Source organism: Orcinus orca, chromosome 2, assembly GCF_937001465.1.
Source record: "Orcinus orca chromosome 2, mOrcOrc1.1, whole genome shotgun sequence".
In the NCBI taxonomy this organism is placed as follows: Eukaryota; Metazoa; Chordata; class Mammalia; order Artiodactyla; family Delphinidae; genus Orcinus; species Orcinus orca.
This window is the reverse complement of record NC_064560.1, coordinates 24,369,323-24,383,847: the sequence shown is the minus strand read 5'-3', so window position 1 is coordinate 24,383,847 and position 14,525 is coordinate 24,369,323. Positions and strand designations below refer to the sequence as shown.

Here is a 14,525-nt window from a genome sequence, read left to right as displayed (position 1 = left end):
GGCAGAGGGCACTTCTGACACAACCAAGGAACCATATTACATGGGATGTGTGGCAGCTCGGGCTGGGCTGACTTCCGGAAAAGGTCTCGATGAAGTTACTCCCTAGTAAATCTTTGTGGCCCATCTATTATCTTGATGGAGTATTTTTACCCACCGGTTAAATGTCCAGCCTTCACGCTGGAGTCACCCAAGGTCACATCCACATACAGTATTTTATTTTATTTTTTTTTTGCAGTACGCAGGCCTCTCACCGTTGTGGCCTCTCCCGTTGCGGAGCACAGGCTCCGGACGCGCAGGCTCAGCGGCCATGGCTCACGGGCGCAGCCGCTCCGCGGCATGTGGGATCCTCCCGGACCGGGGCACGAACCCGTGTCCCCTGCATCGGCAGGCGGACTCCCAACCACTGCGCCACCAGGGAAGCCCTACATACAGTATTTTTGAATGCAGTCTTTGCACCCCCTTAAGCAGGATGCTGTCCCAGAGGCCTGGAATAAAGCTGCAGCACCGGCTCAAAGGGGAAGCAGCTTCCAGTGAACTGGGAGCTGTAAGCAGCCTTGCGAGATGGCGGAAGAATTAGAAATAGGCTTTGGGTGGCCAAATGGAGAGAAACGTAGATATTGTTTTGCATTAATTCGTTCAATCTAGAAGTCTGGAAAAGTGTTCGGCTTTCACTTTATTATAAATTTAGTCTTTAGATTTGTTGTCAAGGGTCTTCATCACAAGTAGAAATATGATGATCATATGTACTTGGCCACATAATCCTGCCCTAGATGCTTCTAGAATATTTTGAGAAAACGAACAATATGCTTCCCGCTCTTGTCTGCCCTCGTCGGCTTTGTTTTGCTATTAAATCTTTACTACGAGGCAAAGCTCCCATAATTAAAAATCAAACAAAAAAATCTATATGCAGAACTTGACTGCCAGCAGGGCAAAAGAAAATGTTTAAAGCGAAGTAAGATGCTGGAGATTGTCTGTGGTTGGAAGGAAGAATTGCTCAGCACTCCCCCACCTCCCTTCCCTAAATGCCCCTTATTCCCCTCACCTTATCTGTCCCTCGGTGATGCTACCAGAATCAGCAGTGGGTGGGGGGGGGGGGAAGGAGCATCCTAATCTGGCGACAGAGACAGAGACGGCAGGACGGGTGCAAAGATCTCTTCCTCTTCCAACTTGGATGCCTAAGACCTATTTGTGGCACTTCAGGGACAATGAAAAATGTAAATATGGCTGTTTACTTATCGTTCTCATAGACATAAAGGAGTGTTTCTACTAATACACCAGGTAATCATAAACTAACTAAACTAATGGAATATGGGAAGGCTAGAGGCGATCGTGAGGATGTATAGTAATGTTTTAATAAAAAGAATAAACCCAAGTTCCTGAGTAAAAGGATCCAGAGGTAGCAGGTGACCTTGAAAGGTAACATAGGATTTTGAGAGCCATGGTTATTAAAACCCTATAAACATTTGCTTCAGTGCATGGTGAGAAAAAAAAAAAATCTTAATGCAAACCTTAAAAACAATATTTAATAACTTCCCATATAAAGACACAAACACCACCATAGAATTTATTCTCACTTTATTAACAACGTGGCTTACAATTTTTTTCAAGTAAAAAGGGTTTTTCATTTAGAATAAAAATTAAAATATAACTCTGATATAGATTTTCATTTATTTACATGAAAACATATATACAGAATACAATCTTACAGCAAACCACAACATGCCCTTTGTCCTGCAAATATCGAAAGTAAAAACACCAACTTTTCCCTTTTATGCACCAAAACATACACAAGATATGAATCAAATTCCAATACAAACTATTCAAACTGGAATGCAAAGCAGTAAGAGGGCTTTCATCACAACTAGGGGTAGTTTATGCTTCTAGATATCATGCTGGTTCCCATTTTGAACAACAAATGAGATGATGTTTTTTCTGTCATTTAAAAACTTTTGTCTCCGATTTCCATCGTAAAGTGATTTTCAGCAAACGTTTGTTAGGACTTTACTTTTTCTTCAACACATCTCTTCGGTCCACATGAAGTACCCACTCTGCCTGGTGATGTAGGTCTTGGCCTACCGGGACTCCCTGGTATCCTAGCCTTTTTTTAAACAAAACCAAGAAAGTGGAAAGTCTGCAGCTCAGGAAATTGTATTATTACTGTACATCTAAACCAGAGATTCTTTTCTTAACCAAAGCCCAAGGCAGCATCATGTGTCAACACTTAGAATTTTTAGGTGAATTAGGTGGGTCTAAAAGAGCACAGTTGGATCTTACCACCTCGTGTCTGGGATACATATAAATCAACTCTAGTGATAAAAGCTATGAGAGTCGCCCAACGTAGAAACTCAACTAAGTTGGAGTAAAGCAATTTCCAGAAAACTCTTTAACAGAAAAAAACAAGTGAAGGAAAAAGAGAATCATTACAGTGTAATCGTTGCCAATAGAGCCTCCCTTGCTATTTAGTTACTGCACCAGAGAGATACGGGCAGTATGTATGTCTCCCCAACGATTACTTTTCCCTCAAAAACTACAGATACCTTAAAATTTACTATTTTTCCCTTCAAATAATTGCACGCTTAGCCACAGCTTTCTAAAGACAGAATAGTGTAGGACTTGGAGCCTAGACTCACCATCTTAACCAAAAAAGCAACAATGATGCTCAAACCACAAGACTTAACACTACTGTTTTTATAGTTCTATCTACAGAAATAAATGCAAACGGGTGTTCGACAAAAGAAGTATGAAACCCCTAACGCTTCCAAAAAGAAGGGAGAACAGCCCTTAGAAGGGGGCGTTTGGTTTAAGATAAAAGGCAAATCTCAGAACTTGCCTGATAACAACACTCAAGATTCTGTGACACAAATTAAGGAAACTAAGACCAGGCTTCAAAGGCTGATCAAAATCAACCTTCCAGAGACTTCAGTGTGGGGCAAAGGGGGCAGTGTGAAAGGCCTGAGTCATTTTAATTTACTGAGGAACGAATCAAAGCAAACACAAGAAGTCATCTTTCAAATATGATCAAATAAGGTGACGCAACCTAATAGCTGTACAGCTCAAGCACTCTGAGTCATCAAACTTTGATCAAATGAACCTAATTTTAAAAGTGATGGATTTCTCCACGCTCTGCAACTCTGTGGTGAAGGAAACTGGGTTTTTGCTGTTGTTATTTTTCTTTTTAAAGCGAAGAAGTTCTTCCGGAATGGTGGCCTTTCTACGTTTCTATTTTTGTGGACAGGATATTTTCCTCACACAGGACAAAAACAGTCAAGAGGTCAGAGGTCGATACAAGCTCCATTAGTTTTAGGGCGGGACTCAGTGGTGGACTCTCGGCCTTAGAGATGAGGTGGCATTTCTGCTTTTCAAGTGATACACACCGTACATACAGACTGCAGGGTCTGCTCGGCCGGGAAGGGGAACACAGTTCTCGGGCCGTTCCCAGAGGTAATAAGCAGCCTGGTGTATGCCGGACGCAGAGCAGAGGACTCTGACCCCAAAGTGCTGTCAGAGAGACAGTGGGGAGACGGGAGCATCTGGGGATGAAGAGGGGAGGGGGCATTGCCAGCTGGAGTGTTTCAACCAAGAAACGTTTATCTTAGGGGCTGGGGTGCATTGGGGGCTACAGGTGTGAGAGCAACTCTTCCCGCCATAAGGGACGAAGACAGAGTAAGACACTGTAAAATGTTCCTTGAAAACTGGTCCTTTCTCTAAGGCAGAAGCTGGTGAGAGGTGAATCCTACAGAGAAATGAACACCACCTGACACTTCCGCAGCCCAAGTCCTGCTGATGTGAAGAAGCACAGACCCCCATCACAGAAGTCCCCAAAGAATCTGAACTGGAGGGCAACGCTGGCAACACTCAGAGCGAAAGCATCTTCCTGCCCCTAAAATGTTTCCTGGCTCGCGGCAGGGCAGGGAGACGGCATGCAGACAGCCTTTAGGACGCTTGCCCCAGAGCCAGGTGTCCTCTGCCTCGACCGCAGCCGTCTCCCCGCCAGGCACACGCAGAGCGCATGTGGTTGACAGGGCGGATCCCACAAAGAGACCGAGCACAAGGAGAGTTCTGGGCATCTGGTCCCTTGGGAAGAGGATGCCTCCCGAGCAATGGTGGCCGCGTCTCCCCTGGGCTGCCGGGCGGGAGGCCTCCAGTTCCTCTCGGTGGGCCCCAGGGACTCCCTCTACGCCCCGGAGATCCACTTATTCCCATGCAGCACCCTCTCCTCTGGGCCATTCCTGGAACGGGCACGAGAAGGTGCCATGCATTCTGAAAGGAGGCTGCAGCCCTCACATCCCTTCATTCCCGTCCCACATGCAACGGGAAGAACTCAGCTCAAAAAGGCCACAGTGAAGGATCACAGACGTGTCAGCAACGGGAAAATGCCCCACACCATGGAAAGGATGCCCTTTCCAACTGGTTGACAGCGTTCAACTCCACGGGACTGAGCGTTTAAGGCCAAAAGCACACGGCTGAGGAGGCAGCGGTGGGGAACCGAAGAGAGAAACGGGACCGCAGGCCAGGCTGCGGTCCTCACGGACGCTGCCCGTCTGCACAGGCCAGGCACTGGGCCTCCCAGCAGAGGCGACTGGGCAAGCCCAGTGCCAAACGTTTAAACTTGACTTAGGATCAGCTACAGGGGCGACCACAGTCTCGACCACTAAATATATGTTTTCTCTTTTCATCGGTAACGGTGACAGAACGTTGACAAAGGTTAGCCTTAGCGATGGAGCCTCTCGAAATCTGACAGGTAACCAGCCCTCACGTGGCAGGAACATGAACAGCTCGTCAGCCAGCCCAGGATGTTCTGCCTGGAACTGCTGGCACTGTCGTCAAAGAGAAGAGGTCAAGGTAACCACGCTCCCAGAGGAAGAGGAGGGTGTGCAGGACCCGCTCTTCCTGGGCAACGTGGAGCCTCAGCTCCCTCACACAAGTTTAAAAAGGCATCTGGGCAACAACCAGCACAGAATACAGTGGTCCGTTTGGGCTTCAAAGAATATACTGGATCCGTCCAGGGTGCACACAGACGAAGCACCTGGTACAAAAGACCAGCTGGTCCCCAGAGCCACGCATCTCTCTACAAATGACTAGACCCACTTAATGAAAACAGCCAAGAAATGTCCTAAGCAAACCAGAGCCAGAGTGAGCTGCAGGAATTACACACTCTTCTTTTTCTCGCTTTGGCCAACGTGGACTCTTCCCTGACAGCAGGAGCAGGATAGGGACAGGGGCACACGTGTCAGTGCCACACGCCTAAGAGTTCAAACCTGTTACTCTACCGGAAGGAGGTCCAGGGTGATTCAAAGTCAGCCCAGATGACGGGGTCAGTCAATGGCCGAGCCAGCAGAATGTGGGGCTGCCTCCAGGGCCAGGGCCCCTCGTCACCCCGTGGTAGAGGTGTGTGCTGGGGCAGGGGTGAGTGAGCAGGGCGGGGCTTGGAGAGAACCTCCTTGGGAGACGCAGTACAGTGTCCCTCTAAGGGAAGGCGCTGTTGGATCAACAGCTTCCCTCGGGTCTTTTCTCCACTCTTGCTCTCTGGAATGAAGCTCTGCCTTCAATACACAATTCAAGATGCCCCAGAGGCTAGAGGAGCCCCTTCCTCACCTGGTCACAGTTAAATGAGCACATCGGAGGTTCTGTACAAGGCTGCAAGCACACCTCCTCCCTGCAGACTTCCTGGATGCCCATCTCCCTGTCATGACACCCGGCCTTCCTTCTCTGCCCAGACTTCCTGAAGTCTCCTCCGACAGGCGGAGTCCCTCCTTTGCTAACCACCATCCTGAAACATCGCCTAGAGCTGTGCGTGAGAAATGAGTCACCACCAGATCAAACTGCAGTGACAGCTCCACGCGTGTCGACCTGAAAGAAGCATCTATGGACGTGCCTGGGAACAATGACACTAAAGCCGTCTGCAAGGCCTCCTCCTGGGTCACAACCTAAAAGACATCACCCGCACCTTAGTTTTCAAAGAAGTGTGGGCCTTGGTTTAGGAAACCTTGTTCCGAGGAAGCTGCCTGGTTTGGGGTGGGAAAAAGGCGGGGGCGTGGTCTGCAGAGATGCACGTCCACATCTGCAGGGTATGAGCTGAAATTCACACCCTCCGGGAGCCACTGCTGCGGGGCCCGGGGTGCTTTGGAAACATGGAAACCTCGAGCAGGCTGGTGGGCAGAGGAGGCCCTCGCGCTTCTCGCCTTGTGGGGACACAGCATGTGCACCGCCTCACACGTCCCGGGAAAACGGAAGTTCCAGTCCCGGAAACCTTTCGAGACATGAGACGCTGCGTCACCGGGACAACGGGCGGAGCGGGTGGGGTCAGTTGGCGTACTGGGCATAGAAGGCCACCTTGACCCTCTCGATCTGATGGCATAGCTTGATGGCGGGCCCCAGCTTCAGCTCCATGCACTCCTGCACTGTGGGGAGCGTCAGCAACAGGAGCGCCTGGCCGTCGATATCCTGCCAGGAGACAAAGCCGGGTTAGAGCCCAGGCGGGACAAGGTGCACGGGGGTAGGGGGTGGGGAACACGTGAGCCACGGCGGGCCTCATGCCAGGCCCAGGGCATGGGGGCGGCTCTCGTTCCCTCTGAGCCTGCAGAGAGCGGGCCGAGACGGCGACTTGGCTTGATGACTGCCTGATCTCGCGGCTAATGAAATCTTTCTGCTGAGATAACACTGGCTGCTGTGAAATTCACCAGCCTGGGCTGGAGGGGATGAAGAGCTGGACTGGGCTCTCCCTAAGCCCATCGCCTCTTGCCCCCAGATCCATCCTTCCTGGGATTTGGTGTCCTCCCTCTGCTCTGCTGTGACTACCTAAGCCCTGGAAAGGGCTCTCCAGGAACAAGAGAAACGTTCTCTCTTCCCTGCCAAGCCCTGACAGCTTACCATCAGAAGGGGTGAGAAGATGCCACAGCACGATCTTCCACAGAGGAGGACACATGTACTTGGACGTGTGTGTGTGCGCACACACACACACCCCGGATTTACAAGCTGTGTCACCCAGAATGAGGGGTCTGAGGTCTACTCCCTGTGCTATCTACTTAGCCCTTCTGCATCCATACCCAGGGGTCCCCACGATGGAGATATTCACTCAATCACCGTGGAACTGCATTCACTGTAGAAAGAAAGGGCACGAAGGCTCAGCCCAAGGCTTTACGATCACCCCAGTGGGCTTTGCCTCTCACCAGCTTGCTTCCTGTAAGAATCGGGTTTATTTATCTAGACATCGTTTGATTGGGTTACTGAGTGTCAGGGCAACCCCTCTTCCTGTTCACCCAGGCTTCATGTTCTGGAGGAAATAAACGAGGGCCCGAGAGCCTGCAGGCCCGAGGTAATGATAAAGGTCGTGGTGGAACAGGTGCAGACCCTGAAGTCGGCACACGCACCGGGCTCTCCGCCACGCGGAGAAGCAGCGCCCCAGGGCTGCCGTGAGCCACAGAGACGCAGCAGCCCCACCATCGACGCAGGCACGCATCTCAGAGACCACGTGTCGGTGAGTTTCACACAGGCAGCTTTTTTTCTCAAACTAACGGTTTATTTAGCTGTCTTGAAAGCAACTAAAGCAAAAAAACCCAAAATGGGTAAAACTGTTAGTCTTGCCTTCAAAGACTAATGTTAAGGATAAACAACATTTATCATTTATTTGATCGGTTTTGAAAGCCACCTTGACGCACTATTATCCCCTAAGACGTATGGAAGCCATAAAGAACTTAAAAAGCATCAACGCAAATGCCATTTATTATTGTTAAATTACGGACAAGCACTGGCTGTGATGTGTGCGACTATAAGCCACGTCTCAACCAAGACTCAAACTTGACCTTGTCAAACCACAAAGTGAGCAGAGCGGCCTTGAGTAGGCCCTGAAAGCAGGAGACAAGCTCATAAAACTGTCAATGAATTTCTGATGCTGTATCTTTTTTCCCTTTACATGTGCCTTTACACGTTGTTTTACATTCTTTTCACATGCTACCTATAAGACCACGAAGCAAATAATGGTACCCCGTGGCCTGGGGCCTGTTAGCTGAGTCCACTTTCAGAGCCAAATCCACATATATTCTATTGAAACTAGACCTGGAGAGTGCAGGCCAGCAACACTGGCTGATCTAATTAAGATCACATAGCTGGTGAGAGACAGCGGTGGAACTACAATCATGGTTTTCTGAAATTCAGCTTTGGGGGGAAAATTGTAGCTTAGCTCTTCACATCTGCACCAGGTTGTGATGGCTATCCTTGGACACACAGATTAATTACAATTGAAAATCACCCCTAAAATATTTGTGTAACTCTCCACAGTCAGTTTCAGTGAAGGTGGCTGCCATATGCCTGCACCACATTGAGTGGAGGATGTCACTGATTTAATCACTCAGTGGGCATTTATTGAGCACCTACTAGGTGCCAGGCACTCTGAAGGCCTCTGGGTGCATCACACTGAACAAAACAAAGACTCCTGCCCTGGAGACGCCAGGAATCTTAAGGGAGGTAGACAAATAAGCAGACCCCTATGATATAGGGAACTTAATGTATGGACGTAGTGCTACAGGCCCCATCAGGCCAGGCTACAGAGCCGATCTTACAGGAGTCAAGGAAGGCTTCAGAGACTGGACGATGAGGTACTCAGACCTAGGGGACCAGTGGGAAGTATTAAGGTGAGGATGGACTCAGGGAACACAAGTGGTTCATCAGTGCATGGAATTCAAGGGGCGCAGGGAGACACTGAAGGCAGAATTGAGATGGGCCCAGACAGGAACTGGGGACTTATTCTGGAGATGTGTGATAAATAGTCACTGAAGGACGTTAAGCAGATAAGTGACTTTATCAGGTGCGTCTGCAACCTAATATTGGCCACAGGGTATCAGAATGAATTAGGCAGTAGGGTGGGGAAGGGATGAAAGGCTGAAGGCAAGGACCTTTATTTATTAGGAGGTGGCAAACTGAGTCTGCTGAGAGAGCGCGTTGGCCAGAACTCGGCTGCTTCTCGTCGGATGCATTAAAGTTTACTGTAAAGCAGATAAACCAACCACAAACCGGGGGAAAAAGCCTGCTACGTAAACAACTGACAAAGGACGGCAGCAGTATCCAGAATACAGAAGGTGCTACTACAAATCAATGAAAAGAAGATGAACTTTTTTTTAAAATTAGGCAAAAACCATGAGTAGGTATTTGACAGATGAAACAAAAATGGTGAAAAATTTAAGAAAAGATGCTTAACCTTATCAGGAATCAGGGAAGTGCAAATTAAGCCCACACGACAATATAATTCTATACCCACAAAAGTTAAGAAGTCTGACAATATTAAGTGTTGACACAGAAGCCTCTGCATGACGAGTAGAAAGGCACCTTCATACGCTAGTCTGGGAAACATTTTGGAAATCAAACAAGAGCACAATAAACACAAAATTCAGAGTAGCGTTAACTGCCAGTGGAAATAAAGGGGAGTGTGAGAGGGAGGCTGGCCTTGGTACATGCAGCCATGTTGCAGAGTTCCTGATTCTTCCTTGGGTTAGTGGCTTTCATGGGTGTCCCTTTTATTAATAGGCCCCATATGTACAAACAGTACATACACTCTTCTGTATGCACCAACTAGTTCTCAATCAAAGCATTTCAGTGCATCTATATCCCTGATGTGAATTGGTATTTCTCACTGGTTTTCTTTCTGAAGTGAAAGTTTCTACACTTTCCTGACACACCACAGCCAAGGAAAGAGAAGGAATGCCCTCCTAAATTCATGGATCTTAATTTCGGGGGAGGTGTTATAAGCCTTTTAAAGCTGTTTTCATGTCTTTGCCAAATATTTATTAAATTAGTCACATGTCAGACCCCAAAGGAGATGTGGGAGATACAAAATGAGTGAGACTTGGCTTCCTCCTTCTGCAGCGGGGAGCAGAAACACCTGCGCAAGTAGCTACCAACAGCAAATTTGGAAAGATACCCAGAGCCAGAGATGGGCCCTGGGACACTCGCCCCGGCTGGGGGAGCCAGGGTGGCCTCACGTTTGATTGACTGCCTTGCGATAAGGCAAATCAATGTAGGCATGGGGTTTTGTTTTCCCCTGCTCTATCCTCAGCACCTAGAAAAATGCCTGCCGGGCACATAATAGGTGCTCATTAAACATTTGCTGAATAAATAAATGGGAAGAATTGGCCTCGGTAAACTTAAAAGTCAACAGAAGGGTAAAAGAAAAGGGTAAAAGATGGAGAAAAGGAGGTGAGGAGCAAGACAGGGGTGGGGATTAAGAGCCCCCAAATAGGCAATATTTTGAAATAACTATAAACGTAATATAACCTTTAAAAATTGTGAATCACTAGTTGTACACCTGACACTTACACAATATTGTGCGTCAACTGTACCTCAATAAAAGTTGGGTTTTTTTTAAAATAAAGGAGAGGGTAAGAGAGAATCTGGAAGGTGAACAGAAGTGGAGGAGAAAGAATAGGGTATTCTTGGGCTACCTTAGTCTGTTCCGGCTGCTATAAAAGAACACCATGGGATGGGATGGTAGCTTATAAACAACCAACATGGATTTCTCACAGTTCTGGAGGCTGCAATTCTAAGATCAAGTAGATTCAGTGGGGTGTCTGGTGAAGACCTGCTTCCAGGTTCATAGACATCTCGCTGTGTCCTCACAGCAGGGAGGAAGCTGTCTGAGGTCTCTTTTTTTTTTTGAGGTACGCGGGCCTCTCACTGCTGCGGCCTCTCCCGCTGCGGAGCACAGGCTCCGGACGCGCAGGCTCAGCGGCCATGGCTCACGGGCCCAGCTGCTCCGCGGCATGTGGGATCTTCCCAGACCGGGGCACGAACCCGCGTCCCCCGCATCGGCAGGCGGACTCCCAACCACTGCGCCACCAGGGAAGCCCTGAGGTCTCTTTTTTAAGGACACTGATCCCATCGTGAGGGCCTCACCCTCATGACCTCCCAAAAGACTCACCTCCAAATACCATCACACTGGGGGTTAGGATTTCTACATATGGGTTTTGGGAGAGACATAGACATTCAGTCTATAGCACAGACACCACAAGCAGTGTCATGAGGCTCCTGCAGGGCGAGCTGTGCCGTCTGTTGGGTGAGCTGGAATGTACCAGAATGCACCCCCCCCAGTGCTTCCTGCGAGGTGCCTCAAGCGGGCTGACAGGGACCAAGAGTTGCTCCTTTAAGTCAAGTCCTCAGCTCCCGAGGACTCCCTACTCTCTTATGGGAAGAAATGAGGACGATGACAGGGTACTGACTGAGCGGCATATAGCCTCAGAATAAAAACTCACATCCAGTGATGAGGGGGTCTCCAAATCCCCAAACAGAAACTCAGAGATGGTCCTTCAGTTTGTCTTTTCCAGGGCAGAGAGTGGGAGTAAACGCAGTGTTTATGGAGCTTTGAGGACCATGGATTCCTTCCCATACGGCCCAAGTGCTGACCCTGGGGGATCCACAGCGCCTTAAATCAACCACGAAGACACGCCGGTTTACATACGCACAGAGTCTGATCCACTTCCATAAATGACTCCCCGAACTCTGACCTCCTGCCTGTTGGGACAAATGTGCTTGGTCCCGCGGTCCTATAATTGATTGTGCAGTCAGCACCAGGGTGGCTGCTGCTATCAAATTCCAAGCTCATCGGAAGAGTGACATGACTTCGAGAAACACAAGATGCGTTTCCAAGTGTGTGGCGCAGCGTTCGGAAGCGCACAACGGACACGCAAGGATTCCCAAAATGATGAGGTGTCGTAAAATATGCCTGAGATAAAGTGGGGCCTCAAGATTAAGTGCTAAAACTGCCAAATTACTTTTACAAAGTTGGATAAGGAATCTGGGCTCTTTCCCAGGACACTTTTTGGGAAAACACATTGTTTGGACAGGTAGCATGACTGACTGTCAGCCACGTGGACCACGGCCCTGCTCTCCAACCTCGCAGCCAGCAGCTGCTCCGGGGACCTCAGCTGTAAGCCCACCTCCCTCACCTTCCTGAACAGACCCCTCGTGTGTGCTCTGGCTCAGCTGACCCGGCCTCACTCCCGCAGTCGGCATCGCCTTCTACGGCCCGATTCTAGGCTATATCTTCCCAGATTTCTCTGCCTACAGCTGCGTCCTCTCCTGCACGGAGGATGACGCTGTTTCAGTCTCTTATGTGCTGCTGCCAGCTGCTGCTGTGTCTGTTGTCCCCAGTCGATCGGGAGCATTTAGAATTGCAAGCATCTTACCCCCCTTTGTCTTCAGGCAGCTTTTAATAGAGTGCCTTGCACACAGGTTATCTGTAAATTTTTGTTGAGTTGAGGAGAGATCTTACACATCATCGGCTAACAGGAAATCAAGGGCTTTCTCAATTATTCACCTCCTCCGACTTGGAGAAACCTGAGCATCAGGAGGTCGTGACCTCCCATTCCACGCCCACAGTGCCCAGCACCACGCCAGCACACATGTAGGTGCTCGGATGACGGCTGATCCTTGCAAGAGCGATGGGAGATTTAGAAATGGCATTTAAGGCAAGGAGAACACAGGCTGGGGCATCTGCGAGCTTCCTCAAATTTCCTAGAACTGGGGTTCCCGGCATGGAGAACTAACCTGCCCTTTATTACGATGGATATATTTCAGCCCTCTGTCTTGGAAACTCTGGATGAGAATGCTAAAATGGATACAGCTCAGGGGTACTCAGCATTTTTACAAAGGCAGAGAGGTATTTGTCTGTCAGATGCCAGGCTGGCAATCTAAAAATGTGGTTTAACTAGAAATAAGAATGGTGTATTTAAAGGGAGAATTAAACAAAATTAGCAAGAAAATTCCACCTGCTGATTGCATCATTAGGTTTTTTTTTTTTTTAAATCTATAAAGGTGTGCAAGTTATAGAAGGACCAGCAAACTGTAGTTTGAGTTCTGCAGAATTATCTTAGCAAATGAGTTGGGAGAAATAATGCGCTAAATTCCAACTACTGGAGTGAAGTCATGCAAGTCACCACTGTAAGGAGTGAAAAACTGAGGGGGCGGGGGGACCCCCCCCTTATAATCCCTCTCATCGTAGCTTTTGTTTTGGTTCCAAAGAAGTTATTTTTTCCATTGATCATGTAGTTACAGACCTCACAGTTGATTTAATTTTTAGAAATATGCTCCCATATAATTCAGAATGGCTGGCAAATCACTTGTTCTGTTAAATACAGAATTACCATAAATGGACTACTCATTTTTAAGGAATGAAATAAGATAAAATACAGAACATAAAAGTTATACTTAGTACATGGGAAAATCACATTTATTTTGATACAGAGGTCAGTTTAGGAGTTGGTGGTTCCTTAGAGGGGATATTCAGGGCTTACAGAAGTAGAAAGAGGAGGGAATTAGTCTAAATGTGGATTACACCTGAAGCATCCTGGAATTTCTTCATTAAAAGTAAACCACTAGGGCTTCCCGGGTGGCACAGTGGTTGAGAGTCCGCCTGCCAATGCAGGGGACACGGGTTCGTGCCCCAGCCCGGGAAGATCCCACATGCCGCGGAGCGGCTGGGCCCGTGAGCCGTAGCCACTGAGCCTGCGCTCCGCAACGGAAGAGGCCACAGCAGTGAGAGGCCCGTGTACCGTGAAAAAAAAAAAAAGTAAACCACTAATTTGGGTAGTTTGCTTATTGCATGGCTCTGATTCACAAAAGGTGAATGAACAGGCAAAATTTTATTTAAGACTTTCCTGCTTTTTATAGACGTGTGGAGTTTCCCTGTATAATGTACATATTTGCAACATGAAATTATAGAGTATAGATTTTTTAAGCAGTTACTATAACATTTCAGAGTTAAAAAGCATATATTCTGGTAATGGGAAGTTTATAATTTTTCTAAATGCTCCATGATTACGGTAGTCTCTGAATTTATGACTCAGAATCCAGGAGTGAAGGCGCGTAGCTCTGACTCCACGTGCTGTGATTTCTCTCACATGCTGGTGGATAAACCCCCAGCTCCTCCTCATTCATCTAAAAACTCATATGACGCCTGGAGTGACCCACTGGAGGCCCCATCAAATCAGAGCTGTGGTGTTTGGCCTCAAAGGTGATAGAACAAATTAGTAATTAAAGGTCTGGTTGAACAAAATACACGCTCAGGTGCCCATGGACTTCAGGTAGCCCCGCCGGGAACAGCTTTTACTGTGACAGATGAAACGGTCTAACATAGAACTTTAAATAGAAATAAGGCTATAATCAATTAAATTCTACCTATTTTTCTCTCTTATGAGAGAAATAAGTAGGTATGTAAGGCCAAGCTTTTAGGTGATGTGAGCAGATGCCCCTTGTTGATCCTAGAAGTGGCCGAGTGTCGGGAATGTTTCCTTCTTAGATGCCTTGGCTTGGGAAGGCACGAAACTTCCCGAGATGTTGTTATAAACAGGGATTAAAATCCAATTAAGGATGATTCAGTATAAGTAGTATTTTAGCCTTTTTCACAAATCAGCTTTGTCTTCACCTTCTTGCTTATTACCAGATATTTATATTTATTATATAAATATATTTATATATATTATATTTATATTTATTGTCTGCCCTTTACAGCACAAATAGCGTCTGTTCTTTGTCCCACG

At 47.8% G+C, this 14,525-nt stretch overlaps 1 protein-coding gene across 3 annotated transcripts in view; it reads right to left on the bottom strand.

The window, feature by feature from the left end:
- Window positions 1-1,558: 1,558 nt before the first annotated feature.
- Window positions 1,559-14,525, bottom strand: part of SFMBT2 (Scm like with four mbt domains 2) — a 208,860-nt gene continuing 195,893 nt past the window's right edge. For all 3 annotated transcript variants that reach the window (XM_049705753.1, XM_004281698.3, XM_049705754.1), the window contains one exon: window positions 1,559-6,444. In XM_049705753.1, coding sequence (XP_049561710.1) covers window positions 6,304-6,444 — 141 coding nt within the window. In that variant the 3' untranslated portion in view covers window positions 1,559-6,303. The remainder of the gene's footprint in view (window positions 6,445-14,525) is intronic.